The sequence below is a fragment of the Taudactylus pleione genome, unplaced genomic scaffold, assembly GCF_031769625.1.
Source record: "Taudactylus pleione unplaced genomic scaffold, aTauple2 ptg000507l, whole genome shotgun sequence".
In the NCBI taxonomy this organism is placed as follows: Eukaryota; Metazoa; Chordata; class Amphibia; order Anura; family Myobatrachidae; genus Taudactylus; species Taudactylus pleione.
In genome coordinates this window covers 446370-464892 of record NW_028284909.1, presented here as the reverse complement: position 1 = coordinate 464892, position 18523 = coordinate 446370, and the positions used below count along the sequence as shown (strand labels likewise).

Sequence of the window (18523 nt, the reverse complement as noted above, 5' to 3'; positions counted from 1 at the left end):
CTGCTCCTCTCCTCCTTCGGTGCCTGTGATCTTCCTCTGCTCAGTGCCTATGTCAACTTCCTGTTTAATGTGATGATCCTCCGGCATTAATTTGACCCCTGGACCTCCAGCAGCATCGATTTAAGTCCTGTTAGACCTCTCCTGACGAACTGCTGTTGACTACAGCGGAGCTGCCCCCTGGGGAGGGTTACTGATCTGTGACTATTTAGCTTAATGTTTGTGCCCGACGTTGATATCCTGTTCTCTGGGTAACTTCTGTTTCCAGCTACTACATTACCCGCTGCCTGCTGGCTCTGTTATTTCTCTTTGTGTATAGTATATGTTACGTGCATCTGATGTAGGTAACTAGTATGTGCAGCTTTACTTTGTGCCTACCACTATACATTGCATTATTTATCTGTACGCTGTTCTAGTATAAACTGTTAATCTTCCAGTAGACCATCCTCTGATGCCTGTGCTGGCTACTGCTGTGGCTTTTCCTATTGCAATACGTATGTTACCTTACTCCTTCCACATTGCTCTTACTACTCTGCATGCTGTTCATGTACAATTAAATAGCTTGAATAGCTCACTATATAGTGCTAAACTGCACACATTACCCGTTTGTCAGGTTTACTTTAGTGGCTACTAATATACTTTGCCTTATCTATCTGCACTCTGCTGTAATATACACTTTTTATATCTGCTAATAGACAATTCACCGATATCTATGTTGACCACAGCTGCAACGGTTTAATATTACAATACATGAGTTTTTGCTTGTATCCTGCTTTGGATCCTTTGAAGGAATAGCAGCCTGTGTCATCTCAGGAGGCCCGCATCAATAAAAAGCTAGATGATATTTCTATTCATGCTATACTATCATCTCTCAGCTCTGCTCCACCGGGTGTCACTGACTAGCAACAGGATTCCACTGATCCCGACCGTCTGACATCATTTCATTCTCGCTATTCAATGGCTAATTCTATGCCCAGTAATTTGCCAATCCAGGATCCTATTAATCCACGACCTCCTGCTGTCCTTCTCAATATGCCTGACTCTGATACACAGCTACAGTACCAACAGGATTTGATTGCTTCTGATAGTTTAACGCTTTCCTTGTCTATTATTCCTCACACTCACTGTCAGTTGGACGATTTTGTATCTCATAATTAGCTTGTCCTGGGCTCTTACCCTTCTACTGATCTCCTTTGTGTGCTTGAGTCCAGCAAGACTCCCCCCACCCATACTGACTAACGATAGTTTGGCATTTGCTCCTTTACCACTTTTTAGCAAAGCATTGTTGCTTAGCCGGAACACCAGGCTCCCTTTGTGGCGGAGCATTTACCCTCATCTTCCCCGCTATATGCCCAAATTATCGCTCACCTATCCATAGACATGGTGTGGGTTGATATTTAACTCTGTCAGACGGACCATTACAACTGCATAATAAGATGACTATTGCTTTATAGACCTCAATGCGTGCTCCACTACTCTTTATTGTTGGAATTTACTGAATTTACGGTCCTGTAATACTTATTGCTGTTGCTTTATGTTAATTCCCTGCTGATATTGCAGTTATTTGTTTTATCCTTCTATCCCTGTTGTGGCCAGATTGTCTCACTCTTTCCTTGCTTCTTCCCTTTTTCTTTTATCCCCAACATTCTCTCCTTTTCCTTCTTTATAAATTTATTTTCTGGTCACCTTTTTAGAATGACCATATCGGCTTTACTGCATCTGTATTTACTACAGTTAAAATTGTTTGATCACTTTGATACAACATGGTTCTTATTGTTACTTCTCTCACATTGTATCATTTTTACTGTTACATATTTGTCTTCTCTCATCCTCCTGACAAATATGTATCTCCTAATGGTTACAAATGTCCACACTACTTGTAGTTTTCCTCTTCTGTAACATGAGAACATAAAACCTTTGCAATAAAAACATGGCACCTGTTCATTTACCTTATCCATTACTTAAATGGGGGCCTATACAGTTCCTCCATGATAACCTCCAACAGAGGACAACCACTTACAGGTAACAGAGAATGCGAGTGCATCTGAGCTGAAAACGCTGTACTAGATTCTCTTCCAGCACTCACGGAGATACAATCACAATGTATGCATTCCCCATAGGTGCCAGCACTCACCGTCAGACTTCTTCTCCTGGCTCAGAGACTGTTTTGCTACCTCTGTTAGCGCGCCGATTCCAAGGCTGACAGCCAAGCCTATACGGGTGATGGGATTTAGAGTGAAAGAATTAGATGTTGTACGATTGTGGAATCACTTATGAGATACAAATATATAAATATAAAATTACCTCCAAAATTTGCCATGCGACTGATGCGAGATACAGGTACTTTTCTCTCTCTAGCCCGTTCACTGAGCTGTGAATAAAAAAAGTATTAATGTCATGGGGTAATTTTCATATAAATATACAGCACAATATATACAGTCAGGTGCATAAATATTGGGACATTGACAGAATTTTCATATTTTGGCCTCTATTCACCACCACAATGGCTTGGAAATGAAACAAGATGTGCTTTAACTGCAGACTTTCAGATTTAATTTGACGGTAATTACATCCAAATCAGGTGAACGGTGTAGGAATTACAACGGTCTCTATATCTGCCTCCCACTTTTTAAAGGGGCCAAAAGTAATGGGACAAACTAAACAATCTTAAATCTAACTTTCACTTTTTAATACTTTGTTGCAAATCCTTTGCAGCAAATTACAGCCTGAAGTCTGGAACACATAGACATCACCAGACGCTGGATTTCATCCCTGGTGATGCTCTGCCAGGCCTCTACTGCAAATGTCTTCAGTTCCTACTTGTTCTTGGGGCATTTTCCCTTCAGTTTTGTCTTCATCAAGTGAAATGCATGCTCAATCGAATTCAGGACAAGGGACTGACTTGGCCATTGCATAACATTCCACTTTTTAGCCTTCAAAAACTCTTTGGTTGCTTTTGCAGTATGCTTCAGGTCATTGTCCATCTGCATTGTGAAGCGCCGTCCAATGAGTTCTGAAGCATTTGACTGAATATGAGCATATAATATTGCCCGAAACACTTCAGAATTAATTCTGCTGCTTTTGTCAGCAGTCACTTCATCAATAAATACAAGGGAACCAGTTGCATTGGCAGCCATGCATGCCCACGCCATGACACTACCACCACCATGCTTCACTGATGAGGTGGTATGTTTTGGATCATGAGCAGTTCCTTTCCTTCTCCATACTCTTCCCATCACTCTGGTACAAGTTGATCTTTGTCTCTTCTGTCCATAGGATGTTGTTCCAGAACTGTAATGGCTTTTTTAGATGTTGTTTGGCAAACTCTAATCTGGTCTTCCTGTTTTTGAGGCTCACCAATGGTTTACATCTTGTGGTGAATCCTCTATATTCACTCTTGTGAAGTGTTCTCTTGATTGTTGACTTTGACACATATACACCTACCTCCTTGATAGTGTTCTTGATTTGGCCAACTGTTGTGAAGGGGTTTTTCTTCACCAGGGAAATTATTCTTCTGTCATCCACCACAGTTGTTTTCCGTGGTCTTCTGGGTCTTTTGGTGTTGCTGAGCTCTCCGATGCGTTCTTTCTTTTGAAGAATGTTCCAAACAGTTGATTTGGCCACACCTAATGTTTTTGCCATCTCTCTGATGGGTTTGTTTTGATTTTTCAGCCTAATGATGGCTTGCTTCACTGATAGTGACAACTCTTTGGATCTCATATTGAGAGTCGACAGCAACTGATTCCAAATGTAAATGTCACACCTAGAATAAACTCCAGACCTTTTACTTGCTTAATTGATAATGAAATAACGAGGGAATAGCCCACACCTGTCCATGAAATAGCTTTTGAGTTGATAGTCCCATTACTTTTGGCCCCTTAAAAAGTGGGAGGCACATATAGAAACCGTTGTAATTCCTACACCGTTCACCTGATTTGGATGTAATTACCCTCAAATTAAATCTGAAAGTCTGCAGTTAAAGCACATCTTGTTTGTTTCATTTCAAAGCCATTGTGGTGGTGAATAGAGGGCAAAATATGAAAATTCTGTCACTGTCCCAATATTTATGCACCTGACTGTATATATCCCCTTCACACTGCCAGCAAAAACCAGGGTTAACACGTAGCAACCTGGGTTATTGTGCAGTGTGAAAGGGCCTGGTTGATATAACCCAGGTCGAGCAACCCAGCATTTCAATCCGGGTAACGAGCGGTGTTGAACATGGGTTCAACCTGGCAAGTGGTGCAGTATGAACGGGTAAACCAGGTTGATGCGACCCGGGGCCTGTTCACAGCACAGGAAGAGCCGGCGCGTGATGGTGGTGACTTCATTGAACCAACAATAAGCCGGGCCAGGCCACCAGTCTAAAAAGGGGTCTCACCCTGGTCGCATCCGGGATAGACCTGTGTACAAAATCCCGGGTGCGACCAGAGTTTGCAGTCTGAAAGGGACAATATAAAAAGTAAAGCCACTGGAGGGCACATTTACCTATACTGCCACAGCTCTGTAAGGCAATACCATATACAGCATGGCCAAAAGTTGAGAATGACACAAGTATTGGTTTTCACAAAGTTTGATGCTTCAGTGTTCTTAGACCTTTTTGTCAGATGTACTATGGTATACTAAAGTAACATTACAAGCATTTCATAAGTGTCAAAGGCTTTTATTGAAAATTACATTAAGTTTATGCAAAGAGTAAATATTTGCAGTGATGACCCTTCTTTTTCAAGACCTCTGCAATTCGCCCTGGCATGCTGTCAATCAACTTCTGGGCCACATACTGACTGATGGCCGCTCATTCTTGCCTAATCAATGCTTGGAGTTTGTCAGAATTTGAGGTTTTTGTTTGTCCACAAGTTCTCTATGGGATTAAGGTCTGGGGAGTTTCCTGGCCATGGACTCAAAATTTCCATGTTTTGTTCTCTGAGCCACTTAGTTATCACTTTTGCCTTATGGCAATGTTCTCCATCATGCTGGAAAAGGCATTGTTCATCACCAAACTGTTCTTGGATGGTTGGGAGAAGTTGCTCTTGGAGGATGTTTTGGTACCATTCTTTATTCATGGGGGCGTGGCCTGGAGTAGCATGGTGTAGGCAGCTTTTTGTCAGCTCTCCCGTGAATATCCTGATATTCATCCTGTTTGTTTGGCAGTTCCTCCATTGGTGTAACTATACTAGTGGGGCATCCCCTCCTGCTTCCCTGGAGTGCTGCGGTGGGCTGTGGGTGCGGTCCCTCTCTGCTGTTTCCCCTGTATCTCCGTGGCTGGGTTCTCTGCCTCTCTCCTGCCTGGTGTCCCCGCCGGCTCCTGCGGTTGACTACTTACCTGCAAGTCTCCGGTGCCCTGGGAGTGATTCCTGCTGGCTGTCTCCGCTTTGGCTCCTGTCCGTGAGCTCCAGTGTCTTGGTGCGCAATGTGCTAGCCGCCATCTTGATGCTGGGCTCCTTGCCGGGTCTCCCTGCTGTTCTGCTGCTCCTGTGCTTCCTCTCTGGCTGTTTCATCTGCTCCGGCTACTGGACCTCTTTGACCTCTGCTGTATACTACCTGCAGTACCTCTTCATACTGGGCTGGCTTAGACGTCCACCTTCACCTTCTGGCTGCCAATTAGTGTGGATCTGTACCTGCTGGTGACAGTGCCTGTGCCTGCATTTCTCTGGGGATCCGAGTCTGCAATTCTCTATGCTGACAGCTTCCAGCAGCAGTAGCCATTTTGGAAAGAAGATTCTGTGTTCTGCATCCTGGTCACTTCATCATCCTTGCAGTCTGCTAATTTTCTACTGAGGGACCCTACACTGCTACACTGTTTCCTGTTTCAGCAGTCATCTGATTTTCACTCCTGTTTGCTCCTGGTGGATTGGTGGCTCCTGTGGCCCGTTCCATGTAGGACACCTGCTTAAAGTGAATTTATAGTTCTCTGTGGCTGTACAGTATTGGAAAAATGGATAACTCACTGCAACAAATCCTTCAGGCTATTACTGCCTCGACTCAGCGGCTTCTCAATAAGTTTGATGATATTAAAGTGGAAATCCTTTCTTCCTGTGGTATCTCATCGAAGTATTGTGATGGAGTGGTGCAGGACATATATTCACTTCCTGAGTCTATGGCCCTCACGGTTTCTGCAACTGACTGTTTTCTGGATTCATATTTTCCAATGGATGTGATCGTACCCAAGTTTATACACTATTTAATTCCTGGGTGTTTCAATATAGTTGTGGTCCTTCAAAAGACTCGTTCTCAAATCCTGTTTGGTGTGCAGAGACTGCGGGTTTTGTCATGTCAGTACCCTATGTACTCTCCTGCTAATCCTCAAGTGAGCTCAGACGGGAATGTCTCTTTAATTCCATCCTTTCAAGGGGCTGAGGCCTGGCCAGATTAGTGTGTTGAAGCCTATCATTATGCCTAGCCAATTGAGATGCTTTCTCTGCCCCTTTCTCTTATCACTTTGACTCTGTATAATTTTTTTATTTATTTTCCTGTTTTCTTTTATTTTCTGTGTTCTATATGTTTGTAATTTGCAAAATATGCTGTAAGGGAGGAACTCCATTTCCGTATAATGCGGGAGAGCTGACCTTAGCCTAGCTTAGGGCCATTTGTTTATTGCCCTGGTCATCTATGTGGTCTTTAAAATCCTTTATTTGGGTTGGGAGGGTTTTGGTAGTGTTTAGTGTAGCTTAGGGGGTTAGGGAGGGTATTTTTCTATTTAGGGATCCAAGTATGCCTGGGTTGGGGTTAGGCCATACAGGGTGGGGGGTTCGGGGGTGGTTTGATTTTTTTTTTTCCATTTATTTTATGTATTCTATGATTTTTATTTTAAGTTTGGTAATGTCAGGGTATCTGTACTATTTGTTATCATATTTGCATACTGTATTTCTTATATTTCTGGATCTACAGGCCTGAATGGCGCCTTCAGGTCGTTTTTGCTTTATACTTTGTGTTGAGAAGTAATCAACTTATCCTGTTATGTATGTACTATATTCTATTCATATGTACTCTGATATTTCACATTTGCCTCAATTCAATTATTCTGTACTTTATTTTAATTTTTTTTTTATTTTACTTTTGTTGATGGGTTTAAGTATCAAAAATGTTAATAAAATAACTCAATTTAAACCATTCTTTATTCATGGCTGTGTTCTTATGCAAATTTGTTAGTGAGCCCACTCCCTTGGCTGAGAAGCAACCCCACACATGAATGATCTCAGGATGCTTTACTGTTGGAATGACACAGGACTGATGGTAGCGCTCACCTTTCCGTCTCCGGACAAGCGTTTTTCCAGATGCCCCAAACAATCTGAAGGGGGATTCATCAAAGAAAATAACTTTACCCAGCCCTCAGCAGTCCAATCCCTGTACCTTTGGCAGAATATCTGTCTGTCCCTGATGTTTTCCTGGAGAAAAGTGGCTACTTTGCTGCCCTTTTTGACACCAGGCCATCCTCCAAAAGTCTTCTTCTCAATGTGCGTAAAGATGCACTCACACCTGCCTGCTGCCATTCTTGAGCAAGCTCTGCACTAGTGGTGCCCCAATCCCGCAGTTGAATCAACTTTAGGAGACTGTCCTGGTGCTTGCTGGACGTTCTTGGGTGCCCTGAAGCCTTCTTCACAACTATTGAACAGCTCTCCTTGAAGTTCTTGATTATTTGTCTCTCCTTGAAGTTCTTTGATGAGCCGATAAATGGTTGATTTTCTATGCAATCTTACTAGCAGCAATATCCTTGCCTGTGAAACCATTTTTATGCAAAGCAATGATAACTGCACGTGTTTCCTTGCATGCAACCATGGTTAACAGAGGAAGAACAATGATTTCAAGCTCCACCCTCCTTTTAAAGCTTCCAGTCTGTAATTCTAACTCAATCAGCATGACAGAGTGATCTCCAGCCTTGTCCTCATCAACACTCATCTGTGTTAACGAGACAGGATGTCAGCTGGTACTTTTGTGGCAGGGCTGAAATGCAGTGGAAATGTTTTTGGGATTAAGTTCATTTTCATGGCAAAGAGGAACTTTTCAATTAATTGCAATTCATCTGATCACTCTTCATGACATTCTGGAGTATATGCAAATTGCCATCATAAAAACTGAAGCAGCAGACTTTGTGAAAACCAATTCTTGTGTCATTCTCAAAACTTTTGGCCATGGCTGTATACACTGATATTAAGAAGAGCACCATCTAGTGGCTGTCAGTAAAAAGTAAAAAGTATCTGACAAAAACAACAACATATTTGTCAAAGTCATCATAAAACAAACACATTCCATCCACAACTTAACTGGCTGCAAATATACAAATTTATCACAGCTTGTTGATTGCCACTAATGTTATCATTCATTAAAAAAACTAGATAAATTAAAAGCCAAAAATTAAATAAGATTTTCATACTGCACTGTGCTTGATAACTGACATCTGGAGGTAAATTTACAAAGAATAGTGCCTGGCCAAGAGGCCATTCACAGGTGTGTTTTCCCTGTTTTTCAAACTCTGAAATTTAAAAAGGCAAACCTAAGTGTAAAATCATGATTCTCTCAGCAAAACAAGGGTGAACACACAAATACACCATCGGCCAAACTCGCAAGTACTTTCCATAGACACGAATACAAGGAATCAGTATGATATACCGAAAGCTGCATGGCGGGCAGTTCTAATCCCGACAGCGGCAGCCCGGCAGGGGTGAAGAACCCGATTGTTCATTTCGGTAAGTATAGCTAACCTTACTCCCTAATCTTAACCCTCCTTTAGGGGTGCCTAACTCTAAACCCCCTCCAAGTGCCTAAACCTAACCCTCCCTTCCCCGCAGCCTAACCCTAAGTCTCCCAGGGGGGGTGCCTAACCCTAACCCCCCCTTCCCCTAGCCTATCCCTAACCCTCCTAGGGGGGTGCCTACCACTAATTCCACCCCCGGGAGCCCATAACCTAAACCCCCCCCCCCCCACCCCCGCAGCTGTCCGCGCCCGGCACCTGGCTTACCTTCGATCGGTATGCCAGGTGTCGGGCTCCCGGCGTAGGTCTAAATTTCAGGCGTCGGCATTTCGACGCCTGTCATTAGTACCTTGCCGGGATTAGACAGTCGGGAAGCCGGCTGTCGGGATTTCGGCCGCCAGCTTCCCGAATACAACACGGGCATTTACCAAGAATCGTGATTGCAAAACAGGTGTAAATTCGGTCCAAAATAAATCTGAAATAGTCCACCTCCTGAGCAGGGTGTTTAACAGAAGAATACACAGATCAGTGTGATCCATGCATGCTTCATAGTGTACAGTATTAATTTAAAAATAAATAAAATTAAGTGGAGACCCCCCCCCCTCCCAAGTATAACCAGCCCCGGGCTCTCCGAGACGGCCCTGGTTCGAAGATACTTGGAAAAAAAAATGCGTGGGGATACTTTGTATTTAATGAATCAGCACCGGGCTCTTGGAGCCGGTCCTGGTTCTAAAAATGCAGGGAAAAATTTGTGTATGTTTAAAACTAGCACCGGGCTCCACTATCGGGAGATGGTTATGTCACAGCCAGGGGACACACTTGATGGGTTCCTCCAGCCAAAGCATTCACCCCCCCCCCCTCCCCCAACTAGTCAGCTCAGGCCAGGGTTTCCTGGGGAGTTGGGGATCCCCTCAGTAATGGGGTCCCCCCTCTCCAGTGTACCCCAGCCTGGGGCTATCCCCCGCACCCCTGGGCAATGGGTGCGGGGTTGATAGGAGCAAATAGATTGAAAATAATATGTCTCTTACAATAGGACTACAGGTCTCAGCAAGCTTCCCCCGCATGCCAGTGCTTGGAGAACCACAAGTACCAGCATGCGGGGCTTTGCAACACACGATTGCATAAACCATTGACTCGATTCAGTCAAACAATTCTTAGTAAATTTGTGATTTTCTTTGAAACAAACTCTCTCATGTCTATGCGATGTCAAGCATGTTTAATACTCAGACATGATTCGTAGTAAGATACCCCCTGGAATCTGACTGATGTGGGATGTAGCACCAACATAATGCTCCCCAGTATTCACCTATTTTGAGGCAACGCATCTATGGAAGGCAACTAGATCAGGTCTCACTGTATTGTTCCAAATGTAATCATTTTCCGACTCGGCCATCAATAGATTGCGTATCTGGGTGCAAACTCGCAGTCTCACACTCCCAAAAAGTATGCTTCAAAACAAACGATATACTTTTAACAAGACAGCCAATTTGCGATTCTAAATCTTCTGTTTTAATGGAAAGTTGTAATATTTACAACCTTGTTCGTTCTTGATGCTTTTATATGAGACTTTGATGTCACACTTAAAAAAAAAAAAAAAAAAAAAAAAAAGGAGTATAGGTTGAATATTATTGTCTAGTACCTGCTCTGCAGTCATTTGAGCAATAAAATGCTGACAGATTTGACATTACCAATATGGCATTCATAGTGATTTTGTATCGCTTTTATGGAACCTTGCCCTGGTAATATAGTAGAATACACATATTAGATTTGGTGCTAAGAATCCCTATGTGGCACTCATGTTCTGGTAATGCTGTGTGGTATCAGACTTTGGCAACTTCTATCTGGAACTATCAGAGAGGTTTGATTGAACTTTATAGAATCTATAATGTTGAGGATCACAGTCCCCCCTCTCTTATATGGCTCTTGGATTAAAAAAATTTTTTTTTTCTTGAATGAAAAACCATGAAAATAACATTATCTGTAAATTTAGTAATTGTTTTTGTAATTTCTTGAGGTCATCTGGGACTGTTTTTCTTCTAAATGGTCCCTTCTGCTGATGTGCTACAGGTTTCTTAGTAGTGGCCTTTCATGTAGCTGGTGTACAAATCTTTAGGTTTTCACCATACAAATATATAGATCTATAGAGGTATCAAACTCATGGAGTTGATTTTGTGGGACACATTTCAACATTTTTTTTTTTTTTTAAATAATAATATGTGGCTTTGTAAAGTGGAAATGGACAGAAGTTTAATATGCCTTATTGCGGGGCATACATATGCCGGGCGATTCCCCCCGTTGGTGACTAAGATAGTTGGCAATTTCTCGGGGGAATTGGGAAAATTCTACAAGTTATGTCAGTCTGGATTGAGATTCGGTTTGTTATTTTCTTACCTAAGGATGCTGGAGAAGGGCCGATCTTCACCAGGGATGCTACTGGACAAGAGGGTCGACCAGCGCAAGGGACAAGATAAGTATGTAGTGTGAGTGAGCGAATGTGTAATAAAAGAATAATACATTCGGTGCGTGTGTACTGTCATTTTAATATTTCTTTTACAGGGGAAGTATAAGCAACAGCGTGCCCTAAAATTCTACATGTTAAAAATCCCTGATTCACCGACTCCGATGATATTTGGGTCAGAATCGGCAAACTGAGATTGTCTGTCATGTTGGCTTTTCACAAACTCCCGTCTCAGTCATCTGCAGAATGGGGAATTGCCCCAATTTATTGAAGATGTATGGTGCCCCGTTACTTTCATTGTTGGTATTATACCTACGTCCACCTCTAGTTCCTTACTTAAAAAAAAAAAGAAAAAAGAAAAGAAATATTGGACTGCTGGTATAATACATGTGGCTGGTAGTTGAACAGTTCTTTTGAGAAAAAAAAAAAAAAAAAGTAAATGGAGTTTCAAGGTTATATTACAGCGGTATTATCCTATACGGACAAGTCCAGAGGTTTATGGACCAAGGCTTCTGCTGTATAATTTTCTTGACAATGTACATCTTTGTCTTCCTTTTTGTATTTTGTTAGCTGTATTTTAATGGATCTTTGGTCTGCCAAAGTACAGAATTCTCAATTAATTTTTTTTGTTTTTGTTTTTTCTGAAGTACCTGTGTTTCTCTATAAACTGGGGTTTTATGAGCATTTGTATTATGTTTTGGCATTGATATATGCTGCCATTCGTTGTTTGTAAAGAAGAAGGACCCTATTCCTTGGAGATATTTTTTATATTTCTCTCCATTTTCTTGGCCTTTTGCCGTCTATAATCATGTATGTACCTAAAAACTTTTTTTTTTATTATTATTATTTTTTTTTAGATTAGCTAATCTTCTATTCTATAGAGTTTATTTAGCGTCAGCATTTGCAGTTTGATTTATTTTTTTTTACTCTTTTATGCCTATTATTTTGTATTTTTTTTTTAACCTTTATCATTTTCATAGATGATTTCTTCCCATCCTAGGACTATATGAACAGGTATCCGGTTATAATTCTGTACTTTCTAGACTGAGGGCCTGATTCACTACAGATCGCAATAGTGCATATGTACGCAGTTCACCTGCGATAGCAAGCTAATCCATTGCAATGCAAATCCAGCACTACATAAGGACGCCCACTTCACATTGCACACATCCGTAATAGTTAGCAGAATAGCGAAACCATCGGTATAATAGAGTACCATCCCAGCCTCACGCACACACAAGCCTTGACCTTACTCAGAAATTACTAACAACCACGCATGCTATGAGACCTCACACTGCGTAGACTATTGCAGTGGATAATTTATACACGCCCATGAAACGGCGTGCACTTGCACGACTGCGTTTGCCCGACCCCCACCCCGTCCAGTCACCACCCACAGACAGCACTTCCTGTCAATCACTCTGCGATGGGTCTACGTTACCTCTGCGATCGCAGTGGCTAGCTCTCGCACTGCGATGCATACGCAGAACACAATTGGCCGATTGCGTGCATACTCGCAGTTGCGATCGGTAATGAATCCGTCCTTGAATGCACATTATTTGAGGAGCTCTTGGGGGTAGATTTACTACAGCTTCTAAAATTAAAAAGTGATGGTGATGTCTATAGCTACCAATCAGATTATGTCTATCATTTTCTAGGATGCAATAGAGAAATGACAGCTAGAATCCGATTGGTTACCATGGGAAACACCCCACTTTTCATTTTTAGAAGCTTTAGTATCTAACCATGTGGTGAACGCGAGAAGGAAATGTAAAATCTGACCACTGTCACCAAGGGCAGGATGCAGCAAAGTGAGAAATGCGGTGATACCATTTCGGGGGTTTGATTGCATTTCTCATATGGACCAAGCCGCTTGGATGCTTCAGATGGCGTTACTCTATAGAAGCCTATGGGCTTCTATTCACAAAGATCCTTCCAGCACCCCCCGCGATGCCAGAGGGGCTTCTGGGTCATAGACCCAGAAGTCCCTCAGTCGCAAAGGACCACTCTTACCGAGAGAGCTATCCTTTGTGCTCTCCTTCATGCATACACGGCGTAATTAACGCTGACATGCATGTGAAAAGTGGCGGGATGCATCGTATCCCGAATGAAATGCCTCATGCATCCCGCCCCAAGCCAACAAAGGGCTTACTTTTAAGAATCAGTTCAAAAAGCATTAAAAAAAAAATTTTACCCAAAATTTGCGCGGTCGGTTTTCGCCAAAGTGCGCAACTTACAAATTATTTTTTGGGTCATTTATCATTAGTAGGGGGGGTGTCCAAAGGGTTCTGAAAGAAATCCCCACATTTTTAGCCAAAAATAGGGATTTTTAATTTATTTTTTTTTCGCCTGGTCTGGAATGGAGAAAACTTCTCCAGTTTTTTTCCGCCAATTGCGTTTTCGCCCGTTTTTTTGCGAAAATATCGCCTTTTTTTTGGCAAAACATGGCTAATTGAATACAGCCCTAAGTGGGTCTGGATTACTAAAAAGGCGTGTCTCTGATCTACCCATGGGATGTGTACCGGTGTACAGAGGATGCCTTGCTGATGACAGGTAAATCACCACAGAGCCCTTGTCCATTTCAACATTGGTCGGCTTGCGCTTGAGAAGCAAAAACCAGCATCCAGACACTGATCCTGACTTACAAAAGTTTATCAGAAGCGAAAATAAAAACACCAACAGAAAAAACAAACAAAGCTTCACACACACATGATAAAGAAATCTCTTGTCCCTGAGGAAGGACAACTCTCTTGCAACAATTAAAAAATTAGGATGACATGGCGGACAACAGAACCAGAGACAATCTGGGACTACTTGACTGTATACTTTTGGAAATACCTGCAGTGGAAATTCGGTGTAGACCTAGCTAGATTTCGTAAAATTTTACCTTACACAAACAATTGCCAAAAAGGACGATACTACATTAGCGTAGATAGTAAATGACTGAAGACATGGCAAGATGTGGTCATCATCTGACCACATCTAATGTCTGTCATAGAGCCCGATTCACAGTTGTCCGCAAACCCAAAAGTTAGAAGATCTGCGCATGTGCAGGACCTGTACTGAGCAGGTGAAGAACTCCTCCTGCAAGCTCGCTCGCAGTGCCCAGACGCCAGTCTAAATGACAAACTTTGGCTGTTTGGGAGACAGGGGCACGTCGGCCCTGTTTGCCGGGCGCGCTGAAGTCAGTGGCTGTTTTTTTTGTGCCCGGCTTCGCTGGATTCAGCTATGTGAAATCACCAGCCATCCTGAGTAACCTGAAGGTTACTCAGATGACCGATGGATAGACAGAGTGATCTGATGCTGCGTCCTATTGACACAAAACACCTCCTGGAGAATTCGCATATTAATGCACAGTAGTTGTGTCCAAAGACGCCGCTACTATGCGATAGCATACAACTCTGAATCAAGCTCATAGGGGGTCATTCAGATCCACTCGCGAGCGGCAGTACGCTCGCAAGTGGGTCGATGTTCCCCACTGCGCATGCGCACGACGGAGGGAGCTCCGTCGTGCGCATGCGCGAGACCCGGGGAGCGACGGGCTTTCCATCGCTCCGGGTCTTGCACCAAAGGGGGCGTGCTGTCGATGTTGTTTGACAGCACGCCCCCTTTGGTGGGCGTGGCGGCCAGACGGAGGCGTTCCCATGGGAACGCCTACCGTCTGAAGCCGGCCCCACTGACATCACTAGTGATGTCAGTGGGTGTGATGTAGGCTCTGATAGAGCCAAAATCACTCCAGGGCTTGTGGCAGGGAGACCCTACCGCAGGGTCTCCGTCGCAAGTCCGATGGTCGCGATGGTCAAGACCATCGCGACCATCTTTTTGGCCGCTCGCATATGCTGTGGGTGGTCACCCACAGCTATACGAGCGGCCAGGAGGCCGCTCCATTTTCATGGAGGAGGGCCCTGATTCAGAGCGAGCCCTCTGGTCAGAGCGTTCGGCTCTGAATCAGGCCCATAGTCAACATCTAAAACTCCCCATCTGATGGAGAATGGGACCAGTGGTCGGTATGGTCCTATACACGTAATGCGTTAAGGTAAGTTGTAGGTAATTAGCCTTTCCAAATCACAGAGTGTATGAGCACATTTATCCTGGACATAGGTTGCCCTTTAAAATAAAGAATGAAGGCAGAAAGAAGAGTTTATTGAAAGTCTAGTAAACAGCACAAGTAAAACCAGGGAGAGAGAGATGTGGATAAGAAAGAGGTAACACGATGAATGAACAGATGCTGGCACATATGTTATTTACTGAAACTGTTCTCCCACCTTCTGCCGCTTGGGTCTCCCATGATCCTCTGCTCCACCCTGCAGTTTCGCCTCCCTCGCTCTCTCCAGTTCATCAGCTGTCAGGCCTCTTACTGTGCTGTAATTTCTGACTTGCCCCATGCCTGGTGCAGCCATGCCCAGCCCCTTCATCTGCTGCTCACCGGGGGCTGTGCTTGGAGGTGATGCATCTTCTGCTGGCGGAAACTCTGACATCATACTCCAAGAGTCATCACTGAACTCGGAAGATAATGGCCGCTCCCTGGAATCCATCTTACGAAGCTATACAGAAATTACATGGAAGCAGTTATTAGCTGGGTAAGTAAGCATGATAGTTATCCTTGTTATTCAAGATGGCAATCAACTGCAAGCTCTTTAGAAAATTGTGGCAATCGCTCTGCTGTGTACAGTATTTAAAGTAACAGTTTGAGAGTTTCTGCTACTTAAAACACAGAGGGAGCAGCCATCACTAGGAACTGGAATGAGATGCCGGCAGTTAGAATCCCGAAACCGACATATCGAAAGGGTTAACATACCGACACTTGTTCATCGGTATGCTAACCCTCCCCCTCTCTCTACCCTAACCCACACCCACTCTTTTTGGTGCCTAACCCTCACATCCCCCTCCATGGTGCCTAACCCTAACCCCTTAGTACCTAACCCTCCCCCTAGTGCCTAACCCCGCACACTAAACCTAACTCTCCCATAACACCCCGATACTTACCTTCGGTATCCCGGCGGTCAGGATGATAGTAGCATCGGCATGCAGACCGCCGGGATGCCGAACGCATGCCCTAGGAATTTGTGACATTACTGAGGAAAACGCACAATTAGCTTCATTTACAAAATAGCTGCTGTACTACTCACAGGTATGTGTTTAATACTGCTGTACTTCCTTGGTAAAAGGTGTAATATAATTACATTTAAATTAATTGACAAAGAGGTGTATTAGTCATTTAGCTGGTGTTCAAAATAATGGCTATCACTTCCCAATGACAAAATAATTAATTTGCAAAAAACAAACTCTTTTACAGTCCCCCCATGAAGGTCTAGACCACAGGTTCTCAAACTCGGTCCTCAGGACCCCAAACAGTGCATGTTTTCCAGGTCTCCTCACAGAATCACAAGTGAATTAATTAGCTTCATCTGTGGAACTTTTAAAATGTGTCAGTGAGTAATGAATACACCTGTGCACGTGCTGGGTGACCTCGAAAACATGACCTGTGTGGGGTCCTGAGGACCGAGTTTGAGAACCACTGGTCTAGACAAATAAAACCCCAAACCTTGGAATGCTATGCCTGCGGCTATCTTGCCTCCCCCTGTTATTTCATTCTTACCACTGCTTCTAACCCCTTATTCAAGCGGTTTTGAGTACGGCATCTCCGTGGTACAATATATATGCTGTTGCTCGGCAGCTCCGATAGCGGTCCGGTGTCATCACTACCACACTATTTGTATCAATGACACGGTGCAGCATTGTATGTGATTTCAGGGACAGACCCCTTTTCTGTCCGAACAGTGTATATGTGGTAAGAAGTATTGGCAGTAGGTGAGGAGAATGGGCTACAAGGGAGGCAGGAATTTGGGGTATAAATTAATTACAGTGGAGGGCTACAGGTGCTGGTAAATAAATTATAAAGACAGATAACTTGCACTCAGTGGAAACTATAGAGCTTACATTTTGTATACCCACCTGACAATTGGGAATACACCTCACAATAATATACATTTATTGGCTACCTCTATGCTGGAAAGTATATTGTGTTACTATAGTACGGTTCCCTCTCACCTGCATGTTTGTGAAAACGGTCCCCACACAGCGCTCAGCGGAGGTCTGCACAGACTTAAACCCGCTTCCCAATGTGGAGGTAGCAGCCGCCATACGCAGCTCTTCACAGCCCATCTTCACCACAGCTTGCGCCACACGGGAAGCTCCCTGCAACACCATGACGACCTCTCCCCACATCTTAGAGAGCAAAGACGGAAAATCTCAGGATCAGAACAGTGTTGCTTATGTAACCAGAAATACATATTGTGCAATCACCTGCACAGGTTTAACCAGAATTTAGAAACAGCAAAGTCCAAAGATTACTAAAGTGCTTAATTCATAGACCGTCCTCAGCTGTATGCAAAAATAACATACTAAAGAGAGGATGTGGTTACAACACGTGCCCCATCCAGCTTTCCATTACACAACATATATGCGTGCCCCATCCAGCTTTCCATTACGCAACATATATGCGTGCCCCATCCAGCTTTCCATTACGCAACATATATGCGTGCCCCATCCAGCTTTCCATTACGCAACATATATGCGTGCCCCATCCAGCTTTCCATTACACAACATATATGCGTGCCCCATCCAGCTTTCCATTACGCAACATATATGCGTGCCCCATCCAGCTTTCCATTACGCAACATATATGCGTGTCCCATCCAGCTTTCCATTACGCAACATATATGCCTGCCCCATCCAGCTTTCCATTACGCAACATATATGCGTGCCCCATCCAGCTTTCCATTACGCAACATATATGCGTGCCCCATCCAGCTTTCCATTACGCAACATATATGCGTTCCCCATCCAGCTTTCCATTACGCAACATATATGCGTGCCCCATCCAGCTTTCCATTACGCAACATATATGCGTGCCCCATCCAGCTTTCCATTACGCAACATATATGCGTGCCCCATCCAGCTTTCCATTACGCAACATATATGCGTGCCCCATCCCGCTTTCCATTACACAACATATATGCGTGCCCCATCCAGCTTTCCATTACACAACATATATGCGTTCCCCATCCAGCTTTCCATTACACAACATATATGCGTTCCCCATCCAGCTTTCCATTACGTAACATATATGCGTGCCCCATCCAGCTTTCCATTACACAACATATATACGTGCCCCATCCAGCTTTCCATTACACAACATACGTGCCCCATCCAGCTTTCCATTACACAACATACGTGCCCCATCCAGCTTTCTATTATATAACATACGTGCCCCATCCAGGTTTCTATTATAAAACATGCATGTCCAATATTGCTTTCTAATATACAACATGACCTACACTGCTTTCTATTATACACCATGATCTAGCTCTATTTTA

At 43.6% G+C, this 18523-nt stretch overlaps 1 protein-coding gene across 1 annotated transcript in view; it reads right to left on the bottom strand.

Moving 5' to 3' along the window:
• Positions 1-18523, bottom strand: part of COQ8B (coenzyme Q8B) — a 39719-nt gene that overhangs the window by 20715 nt on the left and 481 nt on the right. Inside the window, exons 2-5 of the mRNA XM_088450116.1 lie at positions 17196-17372; positions 15410-15688; positions 2302-2368; positions 2132-2209 (exon numbers count right to left, since the gene is read on the bottom strand). Coding sequence (XP_088306242.1) covers positions 2132-2209; positions 2302-2368; positions 15410-15688; positions 17196-17372 — 601 coding nt within the window. The remainder of the gene's footprint in view (positions 1-2131; positions 2210-2301; positions 2369-15409; positions 15689-17195; positions 17373-18523) is intronic.